General features: G+C 40.6%; 1 protein-coding gene across 9 annotated transcripts in view; it reads right to left on the reverse strand.

Moving 5' to 3' along the window:
- OXR1 (oxidation resistance 1) overlaps window positions 1-19506 on the reverse strand; it is a 1797650-nt gene that overhangs the window by 393248 nt on the left and 1384896 nt on the right. For all 9 annotated transcript variants that reach the window (XM_085605104.1, XM_085605101.1, XM_085605099.1 and 6 more), the window contains 2 exons: window positions 10994-11178; window positions 997-1775 (listed from right to left, as the gene is read on the reverse strand). In XM_085605104.1, coding sequence (XP_085461230.1) covers window positions 997-1775; window positions 10994-11178 — 964 coding nt within the window. The remainder of the gene's footprint in view (window positions 1-996; window positions 1776-10993; window positions 11179-19506) is intronic.

The following is a 19506-nucleotide window of genomic DNA, read 5'->3' on the forward strand; positions in this document are numbered from 1 at the left end:
CTCCTGATGAGATGGGCAAGACAATGAATCGCAATGCATCACCACAACTGGAGCCACAGGCGAAGCAACATTCCTGACCAAGATTATGCAGCTGCTCATTCTGCTTCATGTAAATGCATACAACCAATGCACAAGTAAATGATAAAACCGTGATAATCATACAGCCTGATAACTGTAATACACATACGTGTCCTACCACAGAATTGGAATACCCCTAACTTATAAATAACAAACTGAAAGGGTATTGGGTGAAAAGGGAGGCTAGACCTTTTCAAAATGAAACCAAACAATTGTTGAGGAAATGTATTTTATATTCGGGTGGAATTATAGTTAATTAAGTACACCCAACCAGTACTGCTATGAGTTGCTGATACAGACATGTCAGCAGAGAACATTACAGTACTGGAGTTCATTCCCAGCGACACCAGACTGAAGAGACATTTTGGAAAATGTTCTAGTGAGACCAACTGCATTCCTTTGCACTTATAAGAGTGAGTCACTTTGCAGTATATGTGACGGACATATGATAGCAAAGTATTCTTATAGAGGGATTTCTGTGCAGAGCCAGTAATTCGAGGAGGAAAAAAAAATCATAAGGGGAAAACTGCAGTCTTTATTTTTTAATGATAGAATTTCTAAAAGGGCTACATGTTTAAATGATTAACGAGGTGTGCCAACATTTGCAATTAATAGCTAATGGGCCTTTCCATATCTAGAAAGGTATTTTAATTTCTGATATCCTGTTAACTGAATCTACCTTTTAGTTTTAAAAACGGTATTGCAATCCAAAAATACACTGGATGTGGGGTTCTCTTGGAAGGAGTCCTCACCCTGGAGATATATGAACGAGACAAGTAAACAAGGCAACTGGCAAGGTACTGTTAAACTTAAAAACATATACATAGGTAGAAAGGTCTGCCTGCCCTTTTACAAACTGCAATTCTCAACAGAAAGATTCGCCAGCCATATACCATCATGCTTATACCGGGAGCTTACCCTCTGCATGCGCATCTGTCATAGCAGCCTGGTGCTTGGTTTCTTTTTGCGTGGCCTGCTGCATGTTTTCCCTCTGCTGCATGGCCTGTTGCATAGTGTGGGTTTTCCAAAGTTGTCGCAGCTCCTCCACTTCTGCTTCAGAGTCTCTACTTGGCTGTTTTAACAATTTACCCTTGTCAGTGCTTTCCTTTGTTGGCGACTCAGGAGCTGTTTCAGTACTAAGTGCATTTTCGTCCTTTATTGCATTATCAACATTTTTACAAAGCTGCTTGGTGGCAGTCCCTTCAGATACACCTTCTTGGAGATGGGTGTCTTCTAGTGTTCTGTCAGTGTTCCCTTTAACCTGGTTATTTACTGAATTCTCCACATCATGCACTGAAATTTCAGGCTTTTCCAAATCATTGGCATGACTCAAAAAACCACTATCATCAGTAGACAACTGAAGGCTAGATTTATCATCGCTAGGTGCATCTGCAGAGTCTAATAAGTTGGTTAAACAGTCCGAGTTCATTTGATTTATGGTCTGAACTGATTCGGATGAAGCACCAGATGATTTATCTTGTCGAAGCTCATCTGAGGAAACATGTTCCTCCCTTATTGGAGATAGTTCAGATTCAGTGAAAACATCTTCGGATAACGACTCCTCTGTGCTCCTTGGCGCGGTGCTGGCACTATCCGTCCCTGGATCTCGAATCCTAACATCCATTTCATCGGTATTGCTTCTTGTTATTTTCTTAGACATGTAGAAATCTCTCATTTGGGATAAGTGTTCTATATTCCTGTTAAAATCAAACATGAAAAGTTTTTTAAAAAGTATTTACATTGAACATTTCATTGCAATAGGGTTAAAGAATCATTCAGAGGCCCAAACAAGCATAGTATTGCAAGCAAGGCGGGTTCCTTGCAGGCCAAGAGGAGGTAGGCAGAATAAGTGGTAACCCGCAAGTGTCGGCTGTTGCTTCCTGCACTTTTCAGATAGGTGCGCCACCTGCTACAGAGTCAGCAGCGCATGTGCTCCCTGTTTACAAAACATCCAGGCAGCCAAACTAGGGCCGTCATTCACAAAATGCATTTTGTAGTATGTAATGTAGCACTACAATAGGACTACTTGTGTACTACAAAATGCACTTCACAAATCTACAGGTGTAGATCACCACCGCCATCTCTTTTCTATCAGTCTTTTCTATGGGGGAGATCTCCACATAGGCAAGTTTACTACTTTGTATTAAAGGCCAGAGGGACAGGGGGAGTGGTGGGAAAAATCAATATCTACTACACAATGGGAGATGTTTTAAGGAGAGGCAGGCTACTACAAATGCACAACAACAAATGAGTAAGCACATTACTATTCACACACTACGCTTCTAAAGTTACTACAGCCTACAGCCCTAAAGGAGAAAAACCTGTATTAAATTTACTCCGTCCCAGACTTGAATTAAATCAAGCACCACACATAGCTACTTGTCAGCTAATACAACACACTCCCACAGAAAATAATGGACGCATGGATTTAAAACAATACTTCATATGAGATAATATTAAATACATTTAATTCAACTTAATACATAATCTGCTTACACATTCTTCTTTTATTATTATAACATTTAATAATAAACTTAATTTACAAATAAATTACACTTTTGTTAAAAAATAAAGATGACAAACTAATTCAACACAACCTTTAACAAAATGCAATAACAATTAAATTAAAATGTTCCTGTGGGTAGGATTTAACAATTTGTATTTATCCAGAAATATTATTTATAATTTAAATATATTTAACTTAATTATAAAATAAAATAATGATTTAGTGAAGAATGCACCTATTATTATAATTTTAAACATATGCATTACAACACCTAACATGAGCAAAATAAGTCCTCTCCATTAAAGGTTTTATATCCAGCCAGGGAGACTAGCTCCAGATTTCATTGCAATGTGTTTGCAAAAGTGTGCCCAGAAGGGGTGGTGGCCTCAAACAAACAAGATTCTTCATCTTTTGAATTTCCCAGGTGCCAGACTGGACAAGGAACTTTCAACAATTGCTCCCATGTGCTGACAGTTGGTACCATCAGACTCTGCAGGGACCTTGTACTGCCTCAGTAAGTGACGGCACAAAGGTGTATACATGCATCTTTTACAACTATTCTGCACCTTGAGAAGATCAAACATGAAATATTGAAAACGCAACATTTTGCTGAACCCAACTTGGGACCTTCTTAGCATACTAAACGTACGCTCCACAGATTAGGAAGAGACTTAAAGAAACGGCATTTAGATAAGAATACCCACAACAAAGAGGATTACCAAAGGTAAGTAACTTATCCTTCTCATGGATACTTTTAACCATAGATTCATCACCTTTCAAAGCAGTACCTCCAAAGGTTGAGAGGACAACCCAAAGAAGAGTCTAGAACTGGTGCATTGTGAAAAACGGACAGACGTGGAATGAATAGGATTGGGAATGGAACGGACTGCTTGGTTAGGTTAAACAGCAGTCCCAAGTTGTGGAAAATTAAAGCAAAAAGTGACTTAAGATGTTAATGAAAACCTTGATACTCTGACTCATACTTAACCGTTTTAGAAGATGCACATTCAAAGATACCCAACCTCTTCTAATCGTGAATCTAATTTTTAGAACCTAAAGCACTGGCAAATTACCACATGCACTCTTTCCATTATGATATAGGCTCACTCTGAAGTGAAACAAAAATTTTTGGGGAGTACTGGTAACAGCATTTAAAATTATTAATTTTGAAATGGTTGACTTGACTGTAGAAACGTGAGTGAACAGACTGTAGATTGTGAGATTTTGCTTTTCCACCATGTGAGATACTAAGAGGCTATTTCGAAATATAGGCTCTCTTTCACCCAAAGCAATTTACGGAAAACAGAACCACCTGCCAAGAATGCTTTTCAGATGAAACTGGGAGGTTGAAACTTAGGAACTCCTAGATAGTGAACAGCTTTATTTCTAGCCTCTTGGGAGCACGATACGATTTTCTTTTTAACTTGCAAGTAATGGGTAAGCAGGCTGATAATTAGTAAGGGGGTTGGGTGCTGTGCAACAAAGTTTTAGCTCAAGCCGAAAGTGCGGGAAAGTTAGTGAAAACTACATTGCGTAGGGGTAATGAGACCAAATTTACTAGTGTCAGAATCAATGAGCAGTAGTGGGCGAAATTGATTTCAAGGGAGAAATTGCAACAGCAGGCAAAGTATCAATAATGGCATTTCCATCAAGAAGACTACGAAAAACGTGTCTGAACAGTGTTTTTGAAATTAGAGGCGAATAAGCCTTGTTTGAATTATCACAGAGAGGAGTGAATGCAGAACTACAAGTTCGAGATCTAATTGATGCACAGCATGGAAGCCAGTGTATAGTCAAGGGGACAACCCAGAGATGTGACCAGAAAACAGCTGTAATACCAAGTGAAAAATTGCACTGCGCCAAACTTGAACAGAGGAAGGCATGGTTGTTGGCAACATAAATTCAATTTCTTTGGGACTGCACTTCAGGCAGCCCTTGATTGACAGTTCTGCAGATAAACATCTGTAGATGTCATTTTAAGACACACGTGAACGCATTCCAATATCCTCAAATCCTCCAGGTACATGTTAAACAACATAGTCACAAATATCAAATCCAGGGGCATTCTGCAACACAAAGGGAAGTGTCTGGTCATCAAAGGACCCATCTAGAAAAACTAAGTATCTCCCAGCGGGTAGCTTTTAAAACAGTTTGGGACCTGGTCACCAGCACACAGACAACTAAAAGAATGGCAGTTAGTAGGCTATGGTCAACTGAGCCAATGAATAAAAGAGAGGTCAAGAAGGATTAACTGACAGAAATCCTCACCATTCAGCACACATTTCGCATTGTGTATGATCTGTGTTAGAGATAAATCAAGGTCGGAACTATTTTTCCAGAAAAGCTTTACAGAGCATAAATGTAAATACTTTCATTATTTTGGTTTAAGGTAGAAGCTAAAAAATCAAATAAACCATAGAATTAACAGGCATTTTAACATACCCATTAGGTGGCTGTAAACCAACAACTGACGGATGTACCAAGATTATACACATGAAAGGGCAACTGTGCAATGGGATATATGCTGGTTCCGCTAACTTTGTTTTTATTTTCAATCAACAAAATCTCTAAACCCTTTTTAGATTACACCACTACATGAGTTACAAAAGAAAAATGTGTCTCCTACCTATGGAGACTCTGCTGTACTCAAGCCCGCCCACAGGCTAGAACGGCAAGCCAATCACCAGCACCCGCCAAGCACCACTCAACAGTGAAAGAAGGGGGGGGGGGGAAGGGGGGTGTCCTATGCGATATGCCGGAACCACTCAAGCTCCGCAGTGGTGGAGGCTATTTTCTTGCCTCTGTTCTTGAGTCACATCATTGTTGGTTCAGCGGACCTTGCTGCACGGGTGAAAAATTTGCCGTAAACCCACTCCGTGCTTGTTCTCTTCTCTCCTCCCCCTCCCCCCAATCTGATTGCTCTTGTGCTCCCTCATCACACTGCAGTCGTAGCCACTGTGCCAACTCACACTGGGAGCCGGGTGAGTTTAGGCATACTGCATGGCGGATGGGATTGGTGCAGTGAGTGCATAGTGTCACGGGGAAAGTCGCTGACAAGTGGAGCATTGGGAGAGGTATTGGCTCCCCCCTTCTTGCTCCTTGCCCTGGCAGAAGATCAGACCGTCTTTGTATAGTCTATTGACAGTCCGCCTTTTTGGTCTAAGGAACACTAAAGCGTTGCATTGGGTTACCTTTAAAGTACATCTGAGCACCCCTCGAACATCTGGGTGGATGCAGCGGCCTTTAGTGACTGCCTGGGGAGGAGGTAAGTGATTAAAAATCCTTCTAGTACAGCAATTGCTGGGACTCAGTGTTGCTGCGGTACTGGTGTGCCACTCCTGACCTGCCTGTCTGTGGGAGCTCCAAGCCCGTGTTTCTTACTCACACCATAAGGTACCCAAGAAGACCAAATGTCTCCAAGACTAAAAGTCTCAAAGACTAAAAGGTTAAAAGAATAAACACTCAGGTCAGATTGCCCTCTTGGTCCATTTGCTTCCACATTTCCATTCTTTACTCTTGCAAGATTGTTGTGCGGCTCTCTTCCTGGTTTGTACAATGGGCAAAGGAATGCGCCCTCTGCCCTCCCTAAACCAGGTAGGCCTTCTGTGGGACCCAATTGTTTTCCATTAACAACTTTTTAGTCAGGGCTGTGGAGGTCATTAATAAATAGATATTGTGGAGAGACGGCTGTCTTTGGATCGATCCAACCCCTGGGTTTCCATCGGGAGTACGCTTCTGGGTCCATCGGCAGCTGTGCAATCAGCCCTGCCACCTCCCATGGACGAAGCAATTCCTCTACCCTCTGAACCAGCCGTAAGCTCCTCATTGCAGGAGTCAGTATCTGGACCTAGCCCTGGTTTCAAACAAGCGTAAAAGTAGAAATGTGCCCTTTATTAGTCACAAGAGATCTACTGATCAGGATCCTGGCCCCTCTTTTGTCCAAAGTGATAGCTCCCATATTGCCACAAACGTGCCAACCTAGGCCCCTTTGCTATCATTATTTACGGACATTCACAGAGCTCATCTGGTCTTGAGACTCGACAGTCGTGATAAAATTGAATCGGAAGTTTGATTTTTAAAATCTCTGCATCATAGGAGTCCCAGGCAGTTACTGTGGTCACTGAGGGCACGCCCACTACGCTCACAATAGCACAGTCTACCTTATCTGAAAGGCACTGGTACGGTTCCTGGCCCCTCGGCTTCTAGCCCATACCAAACCCTGGTTTGTACTTTGAAAGACGGTCTCGCACTGTTAACCTGGGCTATGGCATAGCTGGTCAGAGGAGTCACCAGGCCTACAGTCAACACCGATGAACGCAGAACCAATTCCTGGCAACAAGACCCTCCTTCCCCGTGTTAATCTGCCCCCGGAATGTGGCTGTGTCGCTGTTGATCTGGAGAACGTGCCTGGCTTGGTTGACCACGATAAAGAGTCCTTTCTCCAACTCAAAAATAAAGTATCACACTGGTTATCCCTCCACACATACATTTCCATGGCAGACTATTGTAACATCATGATGATGGAGTGTGAGCAGGATCGCTCCTTTGAAGAAATCAAGCCATTGGGACTGTGTTACTATTAACTTTAGAAATCCATCCATAGCCAAATGGATTTTGAGCCATCAGGTGAAATAGCGAAGTGATGGGGCCGTCAATGTTTTGCCATTGGAATTCTTTAATAGGCATCTAATAGGCAACTTAGTTCCAGCACCGACCCCATGGCCACAACCCGTGCCCCAGAGGTTCGATCTGGGTATTCCATATCATAACAGATTTTCACCATTGAAAGGCCTAAATGAGCTGGATTGACAATCCCTGAGCACTGACGTTCTCTCTTGGAACCTTGCTGGCTTGGTGGCTAAGCTGTTGCATTCAGATTGGTGCAAATTCATTGACACTTTTGATATATGTTTTTTTCAAGAGACATGGGCTTTGACCCCACAGTTTTATTCAGGGTTAATTTGTTTTGATTTATTTGCACTAACCTCAGGGAAAAAGTAACCTTCCGGGGGCCTGGAAACCTGGATCAAATCTACATCGGTGGCTAAAACTATTGACTTAGGTTTGCACAATGTCTTGGGTGTTCATAAAGAGTTCCCATTGGGAACCTCTTTGTGTGGTTATAATGTTTACTATAGGCATGGGGGTATGAAGGAGGAATTATCCATTACTGACCTAATCTCTTTGGAAGGTCTTTATATCGAGTCACTATGTATGCTTCACTATGTTAATGTAGTTAGCAATCAGGCACATTTAAATGGTACGTTTACAAAAGTTTATGGTCCTGATCAATACAAATTTAAAAATAAATATTTCTTCAACTTCCAAAATTTCAAATAAAATATACAGGATTGTGACAAGTTATGTATGGCTTTCTGAAGTATATACATCTGTTCTTTATAATGCCAAATTTCACAAGACTGGATACTAAAAACATTATTGCACCTTTAGAAGGGCCCTCCCTGTTAGTGGTCTTAAAACAGCGGCGGGTGACTACAACTGTAACTTTGTGCCATTGGGCATTGAGTCTGAGAACCTAACTGGGGAGGAGGATACAATTTGGCTGGTCAAAGCGTTAACACTTCCACCTATCAAGCTTAGAGGTGCTACAGGCAGAGGATTGAACTTGTCACATACAGACACCTTGGGGAAAATTTGTGTGATTTATAACGCCATGTTTTCCTCCCTCGCAAACCTGCTCCTTTTTTAACATCGGCTTTAACCAAGAGAGACAAAAAGGTCCTCTGATACTCTAAATCTTGCAGATCTTCAAGGCAAGTCCTCGCTGCTGCTATTAATGGTGGTAACAGGAGACTGATACATGCAGCTAGGTCCCGCTGCAAAGCTGCTAGAAAGCAGGCCAAGAGAAACTGGGTGTTTGCTAACTGGTAGGCCATGCTAAATGCTGTCAAGAGGAAGGGTCAGAGCTCCTTCTGGAGAAAACTAGCAAACAGTCACCCAATACGAACACACTCATTGATAGCAACATATCTGCATGGGTAGATCACTTTTCCAAACTTTACTCTACTGTCACCAGTATGCATTTCCCTGCGTGTGAGGATAGTGGTTTATATTTGGTCAGTACGCACATCTGTACTGCTTCTGAAGACAGGACAATCACAGCCGATGTAGTTAATAAAGCCATCAATTAGATATCACAGAGTAAAGTTCCCAGTCTAGATAAAATCCCCAGGAGCGTCTGTAAGGCTGAGAAGGTTATCTGGAGACCCTATCTCCTTTTGTTCTTTAACTGTATAATGAGGCTGGGGCTGAGATTATCACAGTATATTAATAGGAGGCAAGGGATCTTCCCTGAAACTACAGGCCTATTAGCCTGTTTGACAGCTCAGAAAATGCCTTTTGTAGGATTATACTTGGGAGGCTACAGGACTGGATGATGGATGTGGATTTGCTGACCCCATTGCAAGCTGGGTTTAGGTCGCCCTTAGCATCATAGATCAGGTGTTTTGCCTCCAGCTGATTTATTGGAAACCAGTAATCTTGGGGGGAGGGCGACTTTATGTGGATCTCTGGTCAGCCTTTGACCTGGTACCTAGGGCTTCTCTTTGGACAGTCATGATCGATTTGGGTGTCCCAAAATAACTCCTCAATATCATTATCAGGTTACATTCCAATAACTAAACCCAGATTAGATGTGGTCCCATGGTAGCATTAACATTACCTCTACCAGTTACAAGGGGTGTGAGGCAAGGGTGTGTGCTTGCTTCCACCCTTTTCCTGCTATAATTTAATGATTTAGTATCTCAGTATGGTTTTGGTGACAACGCCCGCTCCTTGCCAATAGAAAGGTCCCGGCCCTCTTGTTTACGGTCAATACGCTTTTAATTACCAAATCCCCAATGGGGACTCAGATGCTTTTAGACTAATTTGGAATATTTTGCGAATAGAGAGGCCTGGAGGTCAGTCTCGGCAAGACTAAATGTATGGTTTTCAACCCCTATACATCTGCTCTCCTCCAGTCTCTTGATGTGTCCCTCTGGAGAGAGCTCATGTATTTGAAAATTTAGGGATTAGAATCTTCAAACATTTTGACTGGATACCACAAATACACAAGACTCAAGATGGGTATCTTGAGGTAGGTTTCATCATGATTACCCCGTTCGCCCTATTGCCCCCACCCCACACTTCAAATATACACTCTTCAAACACTAGGGGCCACTATTTATTGTGAGGAACTTTGAGTACCATGGACATTGGAAGCTTGGCAAAAGTTGAACAAGTTCCCACGCCATCACAATGGTCTCCTGGCTTGCACCTATCTAATTCCCTTTCGGCTCAAAGAGGGTCTTAGACCTCTTTCTAACAGGGTGGGGCTGAGACCACTACACCCCAGCACTGATGCCATATCAACAGGATATAGAGGATGTTTTGAGGCAGTCCAGTGTTTCCAGAATACCCTGGTTCAAATATGTTCAACGTCTGTTAAGTGAAATGAGGTGTGGGAACCTTAGGCTTACTCCCAAGATAGCACCGGAATTTAAAAAAATTCAAAAAAAGAACAGCACTAAAGTATCTATACTGGAAGTACATTGATAACTTAACATTGGGTACTGCTAGATTGGGATGCCTCACTACTGCCTTCCTAGAACACAGAGATAGCTACACTGCAGAAGGACACATTGATGAGCTTGAACCTCCCCAAGCCAAAACACTCTACATGAATTTTCGGTTTGTGACCCTGTCTCTATGGTCAGTTACGGCCAAATGGTTACATGCATCCAATGCAACTGACAGGAACTGTCCCTTCTGCCCCGAAGCATCTGAAATCATTGTCCATGTACTAATCGTTTTCCCTTCATATGTCGGGATTAGAAGAAAATGTATTTTACCACTTTGCCGCAATTTAGGGTACAGCAATCCGTGTACTTATAACTGATGTAAGACAACCTATTGTTTTTGACGTTTCTAGCTTTTTACTGAACATATGGAGGCTGAAGAACAAAAGGTTAGCCTCCTGACAATTGTAACCGAAATTTCTTTTATGCGTCGTATATGATTCATGACTGGTCTGAATTTTAATAATTTTTTAATATTATTTTACTCAGTTTTAAAAACAAAAATGTATGCCGATGTTACTGGAATATCTGTGATCAAACTTTGGATAGACATGCTACAATCATCTCAGGAAGAGGATTTATTTTTACTGTTATGCAATTAATGCCCACACATCATGAATTGTACAAACCGCTATGTACCTTTAAAGTGACAATCGAATGGTTTTAATCTGGCATGCTTATATCTTTTGTTTATTAGTATTGTGTTCTTAAGGATTGTGTGCTCTATTATGGACTTTTATTCCGAATAAAGATTTTTGATGTCGGTGTAACATTAGGAGTGTAGCGAGATTTTAAGCAAAAACACATTTTTAAATTAAACACTCCATCTTACATTGGAAATGAATCCTTTATTTTGTCATCCACAATTTCTTTGTACATGGCAGCTGATGTCACTTCTTCCATTGGACACATAATCCCGTATTCCTCACAGCCATTCGCTTGTACCAAGGGATCCGTTTTATGAGGATCGAACATTATATTATTTGGTGTCACAAGCAGTACACCACTAACTGTGCCCTAAAATAAAACAAGAACATTAGTTATGACCATTTCACATTGAAAAAATGAATTCAAAGCTGTGAAATAATATGAATTAAAATGAAGAACAAACAAGTGGATTGTTGGTCTCAGAAATCTCTTTGGAAGGTCTTTACATTGAGTCACCATGTATGCTTTACTGTGTTAGCAAACATGCACATTTAAATGGTACGTTTACAAAATGTTATGGTCCTGATCAATGCAAATTTAAAAATAAATAGGTCTTCAACTTCTAAAATTTCAAATAAAATGTACAGGTTCGTGAGAACTTGCGTATGGCTATCTGAAGTAAACACGTATGTTTTTTATAATGCCACTTTTCACAAGACTTGATACCAAAAACACTATTGCACCTTTGTAGCCTACTATAAAGTGAACAAATCTTTGCCTTTTCTACCTCACTTTGGATCTCCACTGAGGTCCGCACACCTACCTCAGCACTCACATGCTTCACATGCTTCCTTAAATCAGCACTCCTATCATCCATGAACAGACCACTGTGCTAAAATAAGGAGAGCCAACACTAGAAAGCACTAATGGTCAGCACTAGTACACTTCAAATGCAGTCAAAGTGCAACCAGCGTCACAATACAAATGTGCAGTCTTCTGCAGTGTCTGCCTATGTGCTGGAACCCATCAAATACATTATAAAACGAGTGAGCGGCTAGGTATACATATTAAGATCTTCCTGGTGACATCTTGGGATCCTCTGAAAATGTGAGGTATAGGTTATCTTCTAGAACAAAAATCAGAAATTCGTATGGCAAAGTGTTTCTAAAACTTTTTTTTCAGGCACGTCTAATGCACGTTGCCATATCTGGGTGTCACTAAAGTGGGTATCACTGCATAATAATGGAATTCCGTGGAAGACCCCCAAGGAATTGGTCACCTTGGCCCAATTCAGAATAGCCCACTTTCTTTAATCAGTCAGAATGCAAAGCTTCTGTTTCAGTGGTACCAGGGAAGGCGTACTGTCTCTAAAACCAACATAGGGGCTCTCTAATTGCTATGTGACGGATCGCAAAGTCACTCCTGGAAGAACATGGGCAAAGACCAGATATTTTTCATTTATGCTGATAATTTGAGTGTATTTTCCCACTTGCTGTTTGTTTTGATATAGAACTTGTGTCATTCACTCAGAGCCCCTGGAGGATTTTGATTTTTCTTCATCTTTCTGTTTATGTTTGCACACAAGCATAGACATTACAATTACTCTGGGCGCATTTCAGTTCATATATTTTGCCCACTATGCTACTTTAAGACAGAAACCAGTTGTGCAAATCAGACATAGATCTGCTCCAACAGTAACAGTTCAGCCCAAACTGCCTGAGAAGGTCCCTTACAATTGGGGAAACATATAGGAGATTTGACATAATGTAGAGATAAGGGAAAGAAAGGCTAGACCACCCTTAGAAAAGAGGTCTAAAATGGCTATGCCCATAATGTGAACACATTAGCACACACAGAGACTGTTTTAGGGACAGCACCAACACGACTGAATCACATTCAACAGATTGAACTTATTTCGGAATCTCAAACACGCAAAAGGGCCCCTGGGACAACAGTCCCAAATAAGGAGCATCACATTGTATCTTTGGATTCCAGCATGCCTCACTGTGCACAATACAAAAGAAATTTAATTTGTGGCCCTCAAATACCAGTGAACCTAATTATACCCTGAATGTTGACAAATACGATTAGGTGGGAGAAACACTCATGTGTAGGTGGTTGCCATCAACTCACTGTTATATCTTTGCACATGAGCAGTTTCACTTTTAAGAATACGTTGTTTATCTTCTGTGTCAAATATGAGGCCCTTTTCTCTGATTGGTAAGTAGAAACGTTGAACATACCTTTGAATTGCCAGACAGTCAGCATTTGTTCCATCTACCTCTTTTACCTTTCATGATGTTAATGAATGTGACTGCCTCTTCTATCCAGAAGAGATTATATGGATTTACTTGACAGAAATTGTGTTACACAGTCCTACAGAACCAACACATCAATTTGAGCCACTCTAGGAAGAAAACTGTTTGCTCGTGGGAGGTAGTGCACTCTAAACTCTTACCTGCTTCTCAGAAGAACACTTCACATTCCAACTCTGATGTTCCTCTTGTATGGGTTCCAAAAACTTGGCAAGCTACAAAAAAGCTAGCAAAACTATCTACACGGGTGCACAACCTAAAACGCAACCTCAATAAGCTATTTCAAATAATGATTAAGAAAAAACCCTAGTAAAGCCTGTCATTATAAATGATTTCCCGCACTGGTCCCACCTAAACTTGACTGCCTCGACCAGATACAATGAAAATGGTTCCCTTACAGAATCCTGGGATGTTAAGTGATGGGTGAGACAGGGATATATCTTGGCCCCGGTCTTGTTTACCTTATATATTAACAATCTGGGGGCTACCCTGTCATCTGTTAGCAAAGATATCCCTAGAGCAGGCTCTAAACTCATCCCTGCTTTTTTATATGCAGACAATGTAGTTTTACTCATAAGGACACCAATGGGGCTGCAAAGACTTGTAAACACTTTTATTGATTTTATGGTTTCACTTGACCTCTCCATTAATTTCTCGAAGTCGCCCATAATGCCGTCCAGTAACAAAGTGTGACAAGCGCATGCTTTTATGCAAAGGTGGGGAACTGACAAATGTTGCTACATTTGGGCATTTTGTTTGACGAAAAAGGGTCATGGGTAGCTCAGCGAAGACTACAAAAAAAACCACCCTGTCCAGATCGGCAGGAGAGACTATGGATTTTACAAGGAGACTGGGGAGCAAACCATTACGACCTCTACTGAAGGTCCTTAATGATAAATGTATACCAATGGCCACGTATGGCAACGAAGTATGGGGCTATAAGGAGGCCAGCGATTTGCAGAGGGCTGAAAATAAATACTTACGGAAACTTTTCTCTGTACCCCCAGCACCCCATCTTTTATGGTGCATGAAGAACTAGGGCAGGGTTACATTTCTGATCGCATAGCAGTGGCCCTTTAATATGGTGGTTAAAAATATGGTCTAGCCCCACTCCTACCCTGAACCAATTTGTTTCAGAAGATTGCATGAGGCTTGATAGGGCCGCTGACGTTCCTTGGCTGGGTTACATCTCACAGCAGCTAGCGAATATAGGGTGCCCTGAGCTTTTTACATATCCCAGACAGATGCACCCTGGTGAGTTGAAATTAATTACAAGGCAATGTCTAGCCAAGAGGATGTGGAAAGGGAAAATAGTGAATACGACAATACTTAATTTTGATTCCTGGGACCCTAGAACAACCTTTTTGGTCTTATATTAAAAATCGACACCACTGCTTTCTTTTAACCAGATTTAGGTTTAATTGTATTCACTGATGTCTCACGGTCCCCAAGGGTTTTTCTAAGCCAGCGGCCCTAAAGGCCTGCTCTTGTGATGATTTCTCAGACCAAGATCTTTTACACTGTTTTTCTGCGGATTTTATAATGATCTTTGGATAAAATACATTCTACCACTCTTAAAACATTGTAATTTTGCACAAGTGTGGCCAGCTCTGATATATCTGCAAATGTGGTCTTCACCTTTGATATGCTTCGGGGTTGCAAGTTTTTTTAACAGGAGCCTTACGAAGAAAGAAAAAAATTGATCGTGCATTGAACATACCATAGAATTGCCATATTTTATTGGGCATGGTTTTTAATTATTTGCCAGTACTGTAAAGAATGCACTTTAACCAGGTCTATGAAAGTGCAGTAGTTTTGACCTCGGTTTTTACATTTCATTAAAGCCAATATATATCAGGGCTTAGATACCCATACATGGTAACTTTATATGAATTACTGGATCTGCCCTTTTACCAAGTATTGTATACGTTTTTAACTTTTTACTCTTGGTGTGTGTAAATGTGCTTTTATGGTCAATATTGGAGAATAAAGTTTTATTTGACTTGAATGATTTGTGCTTTGGCCCATTATTGAGATAGTCTATGACCACTGATTACTGGCAAGGCTTTCATTAATATACAGCAAATAAAGCAGCAGGGAACGTGCTGTTTGGGCTCATAATAGCAAAGTGAGCAAAGAGGAAGTCTGAATAGTGCAGCTAACCGTACACATAGCAAGCTACAAATTCACATTACTCCAACAAAAACTGATTTAACTGTAAGTGATCACTTTGGGAGGTCAATAAAAATGCTGAGGTTTTCAGTAACACATAGAACCCAAGGCCTGTGATGCACTATTATCTAGAAGGAGTCTCTAGGTTAATCTTGGTGCATTAAAAGGATCCGATTCAACGGGCAAAAATGCATACATTGGCTGCAAGCAAATATGTATGCGTGGCTCACAAACTGTCTGTAAAGTTTTCTTTCTAGCAATTACTTGTTTGAAAGGCAGCAGCCAAACAAAATTTGAGCCCTTCCACTAGTTAATATGAATACACAAATTCATGGCTTCATTGTAGCTATTAAAGACACTGAATATGATAGAAGAGCAGACTCAACCACCCTTGCTTTCTCATGAGGTCTCCACCTCAGATTCCCCCTGCAGAGATTACATTAGAAGATAGAACAACAGCTGCCTAACATAAGGTGGGCAAACAAATTCCCCTGCTCCCCATCAACAGGCATAGCCCATTATATCTGCAACAAATTATCGAAAGGGCTGTGATATATATGGGTTACAGAAAAGCTTTTAAGAAGCAGTATGCCATTTAAAAAAAAAAGCAATGGAAATAGCGGAAGGCGTATGCTATTTAAACATAAAACCATAGAAATAGTGATCCTCGGGAGGCACTGCTGTTTGGTTTTGGGTTCAAATTAAGTGTCAAATAAAGGTAAATAAACAGTGTGAAGTGAAATTCAATTGCTGGAAGAGGCATTTTCACCAGTTCTATTAATCTTGTCTGATGGGATTTATTCTGTTAGATACTTTGCTCTGCAACCAATATGGACAAGAAAAACAAATTGGTGACCTAACACTCAATATGACCCACTGAGTGAATACAAATAGGCAACTAGGGAGGAGAAAGTGTTGCTACAGCGGTTAAGCATTCCATAGGTGTCCCCTAGGTGAATTTAACCTGGAAACAAGCACACCAACTAGCAGCATTTACTTGTCATTAGGTCTGAGAGGCTGCAATCGAAGAACCCCACATGAACATAATTGAAAATGAAAATGTATTTATATAAAGATAAAGAACTCCTTTTATGGATTATATTCTCATTAGCCTTAAGCACCGAAGTAGACAAAAAAGTGATGGGTGGAATGCTTGAATTAATCTCAACCACAGTTAATTACTCCGGCACATCCCAGTCCATTGTTACTTTGCACAATATGCCACCTCAGTCTGGTCTCACTCATATGCAAATCAGTCTTGACCCTTTTCCAATGGAAACAGTACAGCCCAAACTGCCAGGCCAGGTATTTTCGGAAATGGAACACAAGCAACTCAAAACCAGTTTCACCCTAGTTAGGGCCATCAAGACGAGCACCCCTGCTCATCCTCTCTGGTGGTTCTCAGCACACCCGCAGCCAGGACACCATCAGACTGCAGACAAAGAAGTATAAAAAAGAAAAAACAAGGGAGCAGTGTGGCGTTTGATAATTACGTACCCGATAGTATTCCAATAACTTTTTTCTGCTTCTTCACAACAGTAACTGTCCATAACACACAGCCTAGCCTCTTTGCACTGCCACTGTCATTCAGAATTACATCAGGTCACCTATGGAATTCCTACTTTCAATAACTGCATTCCATAGCCAAAAATATGAGAAATAACAGATCGAAGGGATAAAATAGAAGTAATAAAAATATAGATACATATTACCCTTAAAGTAGATAACAAGCACAATAATAAATTAAATCATTTAAAAAACAGACTCACCACAGTGGTCTTCTACATAGTTTCTCAAAACTCTGATACATGCCCCTCAGGTACCAAAGTTTTTTCACCACCACACACTCCCTCATTCAGTGGTTCACAAAATGTACTAGCAACACGTGGAACCCAGTGCAACACAGTGATGTCATCTAACATTCACTATATCATAGTTTCCAGTTGGGTTGTTTGCCACCCTTCATCATAACGGCTAGCCACGCTTTTGAGGTTCCACACTTTCCCATTACTCAACACACACCATTTTCTAAACTTCACCGACCTCCATTGGTTCATAAAGTAGGCTATTCCCTTTTTTCCATTTGATTTCTTTTAACACAAACCTATAGTCTCACCTGAATATCGACAGGTTTGAAGTTATGTTTATAATCATGTTGCAACTTACTTTTATTCTCAGTCACACCATTTTTTCCAGAACTTTCTCAACACCATAATTCAACATTTGCTTTAAACAATCATCCAGGATTATAGTTAGGCCCACGTTTCCTACAGCTCATAATAACAAAATGTGATAATGCAGTTGCAGCATTATTAGATACTCTGAATGCCCATATAGTGTGGGCTAATTGTACTTCCTAGTACTTAGTATTACTTTTAAACACTAACTTGACACTATTTTTGATGACTATTATATCATTTTATCGTACCATTAGGCTAATTAAGGGAAGTGGTTTTATGTCTAACCCCAACTCGTCCAAAACATTCTTTACCTCTATTCGATAAGGACTGGATCGATTGTTAGAAATAAGGTGCCCACTATTCCTTCACAAGTGAACATACAACCCAGAAAAATCTGTGTTCCATCATCACCCCTACACCCCTAGAGCATCGCATGCTTGTGATGAGGAAGTCTAAAGTAATAGTAAAGCCCGACTCATTGCGTTACAGAGCTGCATAATATATCTGCTCCTTAATTGAGCACCGTGATAGCCAAGAGCAGTGGAAGTCACTCAGGCACAGATTGCGCTCAGAATGGCATGCAAGAATTTCCTCAGGCCCAAGGGAATATGGAACTGAATAAGCTTCTCACTTGACCCGACCATATGCAACTTCCTAAAATCAGTAACCTCGCCGAGAGCTGTTTTGGGACTGAATTTTGAGTAGCGGGAGAGAGTAGATTACACAAACTGCAGGATTGTAAGGAGGTTTATTGTTTGTTCCGGGTCAGAAAAGTAAAGTGAGACTAAAGAAAATATAAGTATGCATCGGCCACATGATGAAGTGGGGAAGATAACAGATTGGGTTTTAAACCCCCTTCTAGGTTTTTCCCAAGTCGAGATATGGTCAAACCGAAGGTAGACATTTTTGAGAAAGCGGTCCTCAAAATTCTAGTCGAAGTAACAAGATCTGTTCCAAAAGTAATACCCAACATGAAGAAGGAAGAATATATGTCTTTAACTGGTCTGGGGATGTGGAGATGCTGAGAATTATGTGTATGAAGGTGAGCGACATTGTTTGGTCAGATATAGAAAATTGTGGTAGTGTTGGCTTTGGTCCTATGTTTGTAGATTATGACACACCCTTATAATTATTTGAGTACATTCCATCGACTGAGTTTTTGTATTGGTTAATTCAGGGAAGGATGGTAACATATATATCTGTATGATAATTTATTTAACTAGATGTCTGTCATGGTGAAATATAGGAAGAGGGACATGCTTTGAGTGGGAGGTAAACAGCCATCATGAGCTGGTATGTAGAGGATTGAATTGTATAGTAAGATCTGATTGGGGTCATCTTAAAAAGTGAGTAGACATTTGAAAAGTTTGAATACTTGAGCTCCAACTTGTCTGGTATTGTTAGCTGCAGGTGGATGGTAGCACAATGAAGTTGCGATAAATATGCCTGGACTGTGAGTAGCTTGTGAATTGTTTACGGAAAGGATAGTATCTCTTGCCAAACAATACTATTTGAGAGGATCATTCTAATTTATGCCTATAAAGGTTCTGTATATACATGGCTTTTATGTTTGTTTTAGGTGTATGAAGAGGGAGTTCAAAGAGCCTCTTTAAGTGCATTGTGGCTTTATGCATCACCCACTTTTATAGAAACTTTTGTGAATTTCTTGCCTTTTGGCCCCTGACAAATCAAACTTTATAAGCAGACTATTTCAGGAATCATCTTGGTAGGATGTATGTAAGTAAGTATGCAATGAGAATTGACTAACTAAAATTATCTAATGCTAAGCAAGTTTAGAGTTAGATGGATGTACATACCTATTCCCTATACTTTTGTAAGAAGATACACAATCGGTGGTGGCTTCTGTTGGAGTTTCTTGCAAGATAGCATGTTGGGAGAGTGGTATCTACACTGTCCTGCATGACGGAAATGTGTCTTTGTTCATGTTGGTGACATTTTTATTAGTATGTGGAACCTGAATAGCTGGATTCTGAAGTAAATACAATAATTTTCATTGAATGGCTTATTTT

This window comes from Triturus cristatus, chromosome 5_1 (genome assembly GCF_964204655.1).
Source record: "Triturus cristatus chromosome 5_1, aTriCri1.1, whole genome shotgun sequence".
In the NCBI taxonomy this organism is placed as follows: domain Eukaryota; kingdom Metazoa; phylum Chordata; class Amphibia; order Caudata; family Salamandridae; genus Triturus; species Triturus cristatus.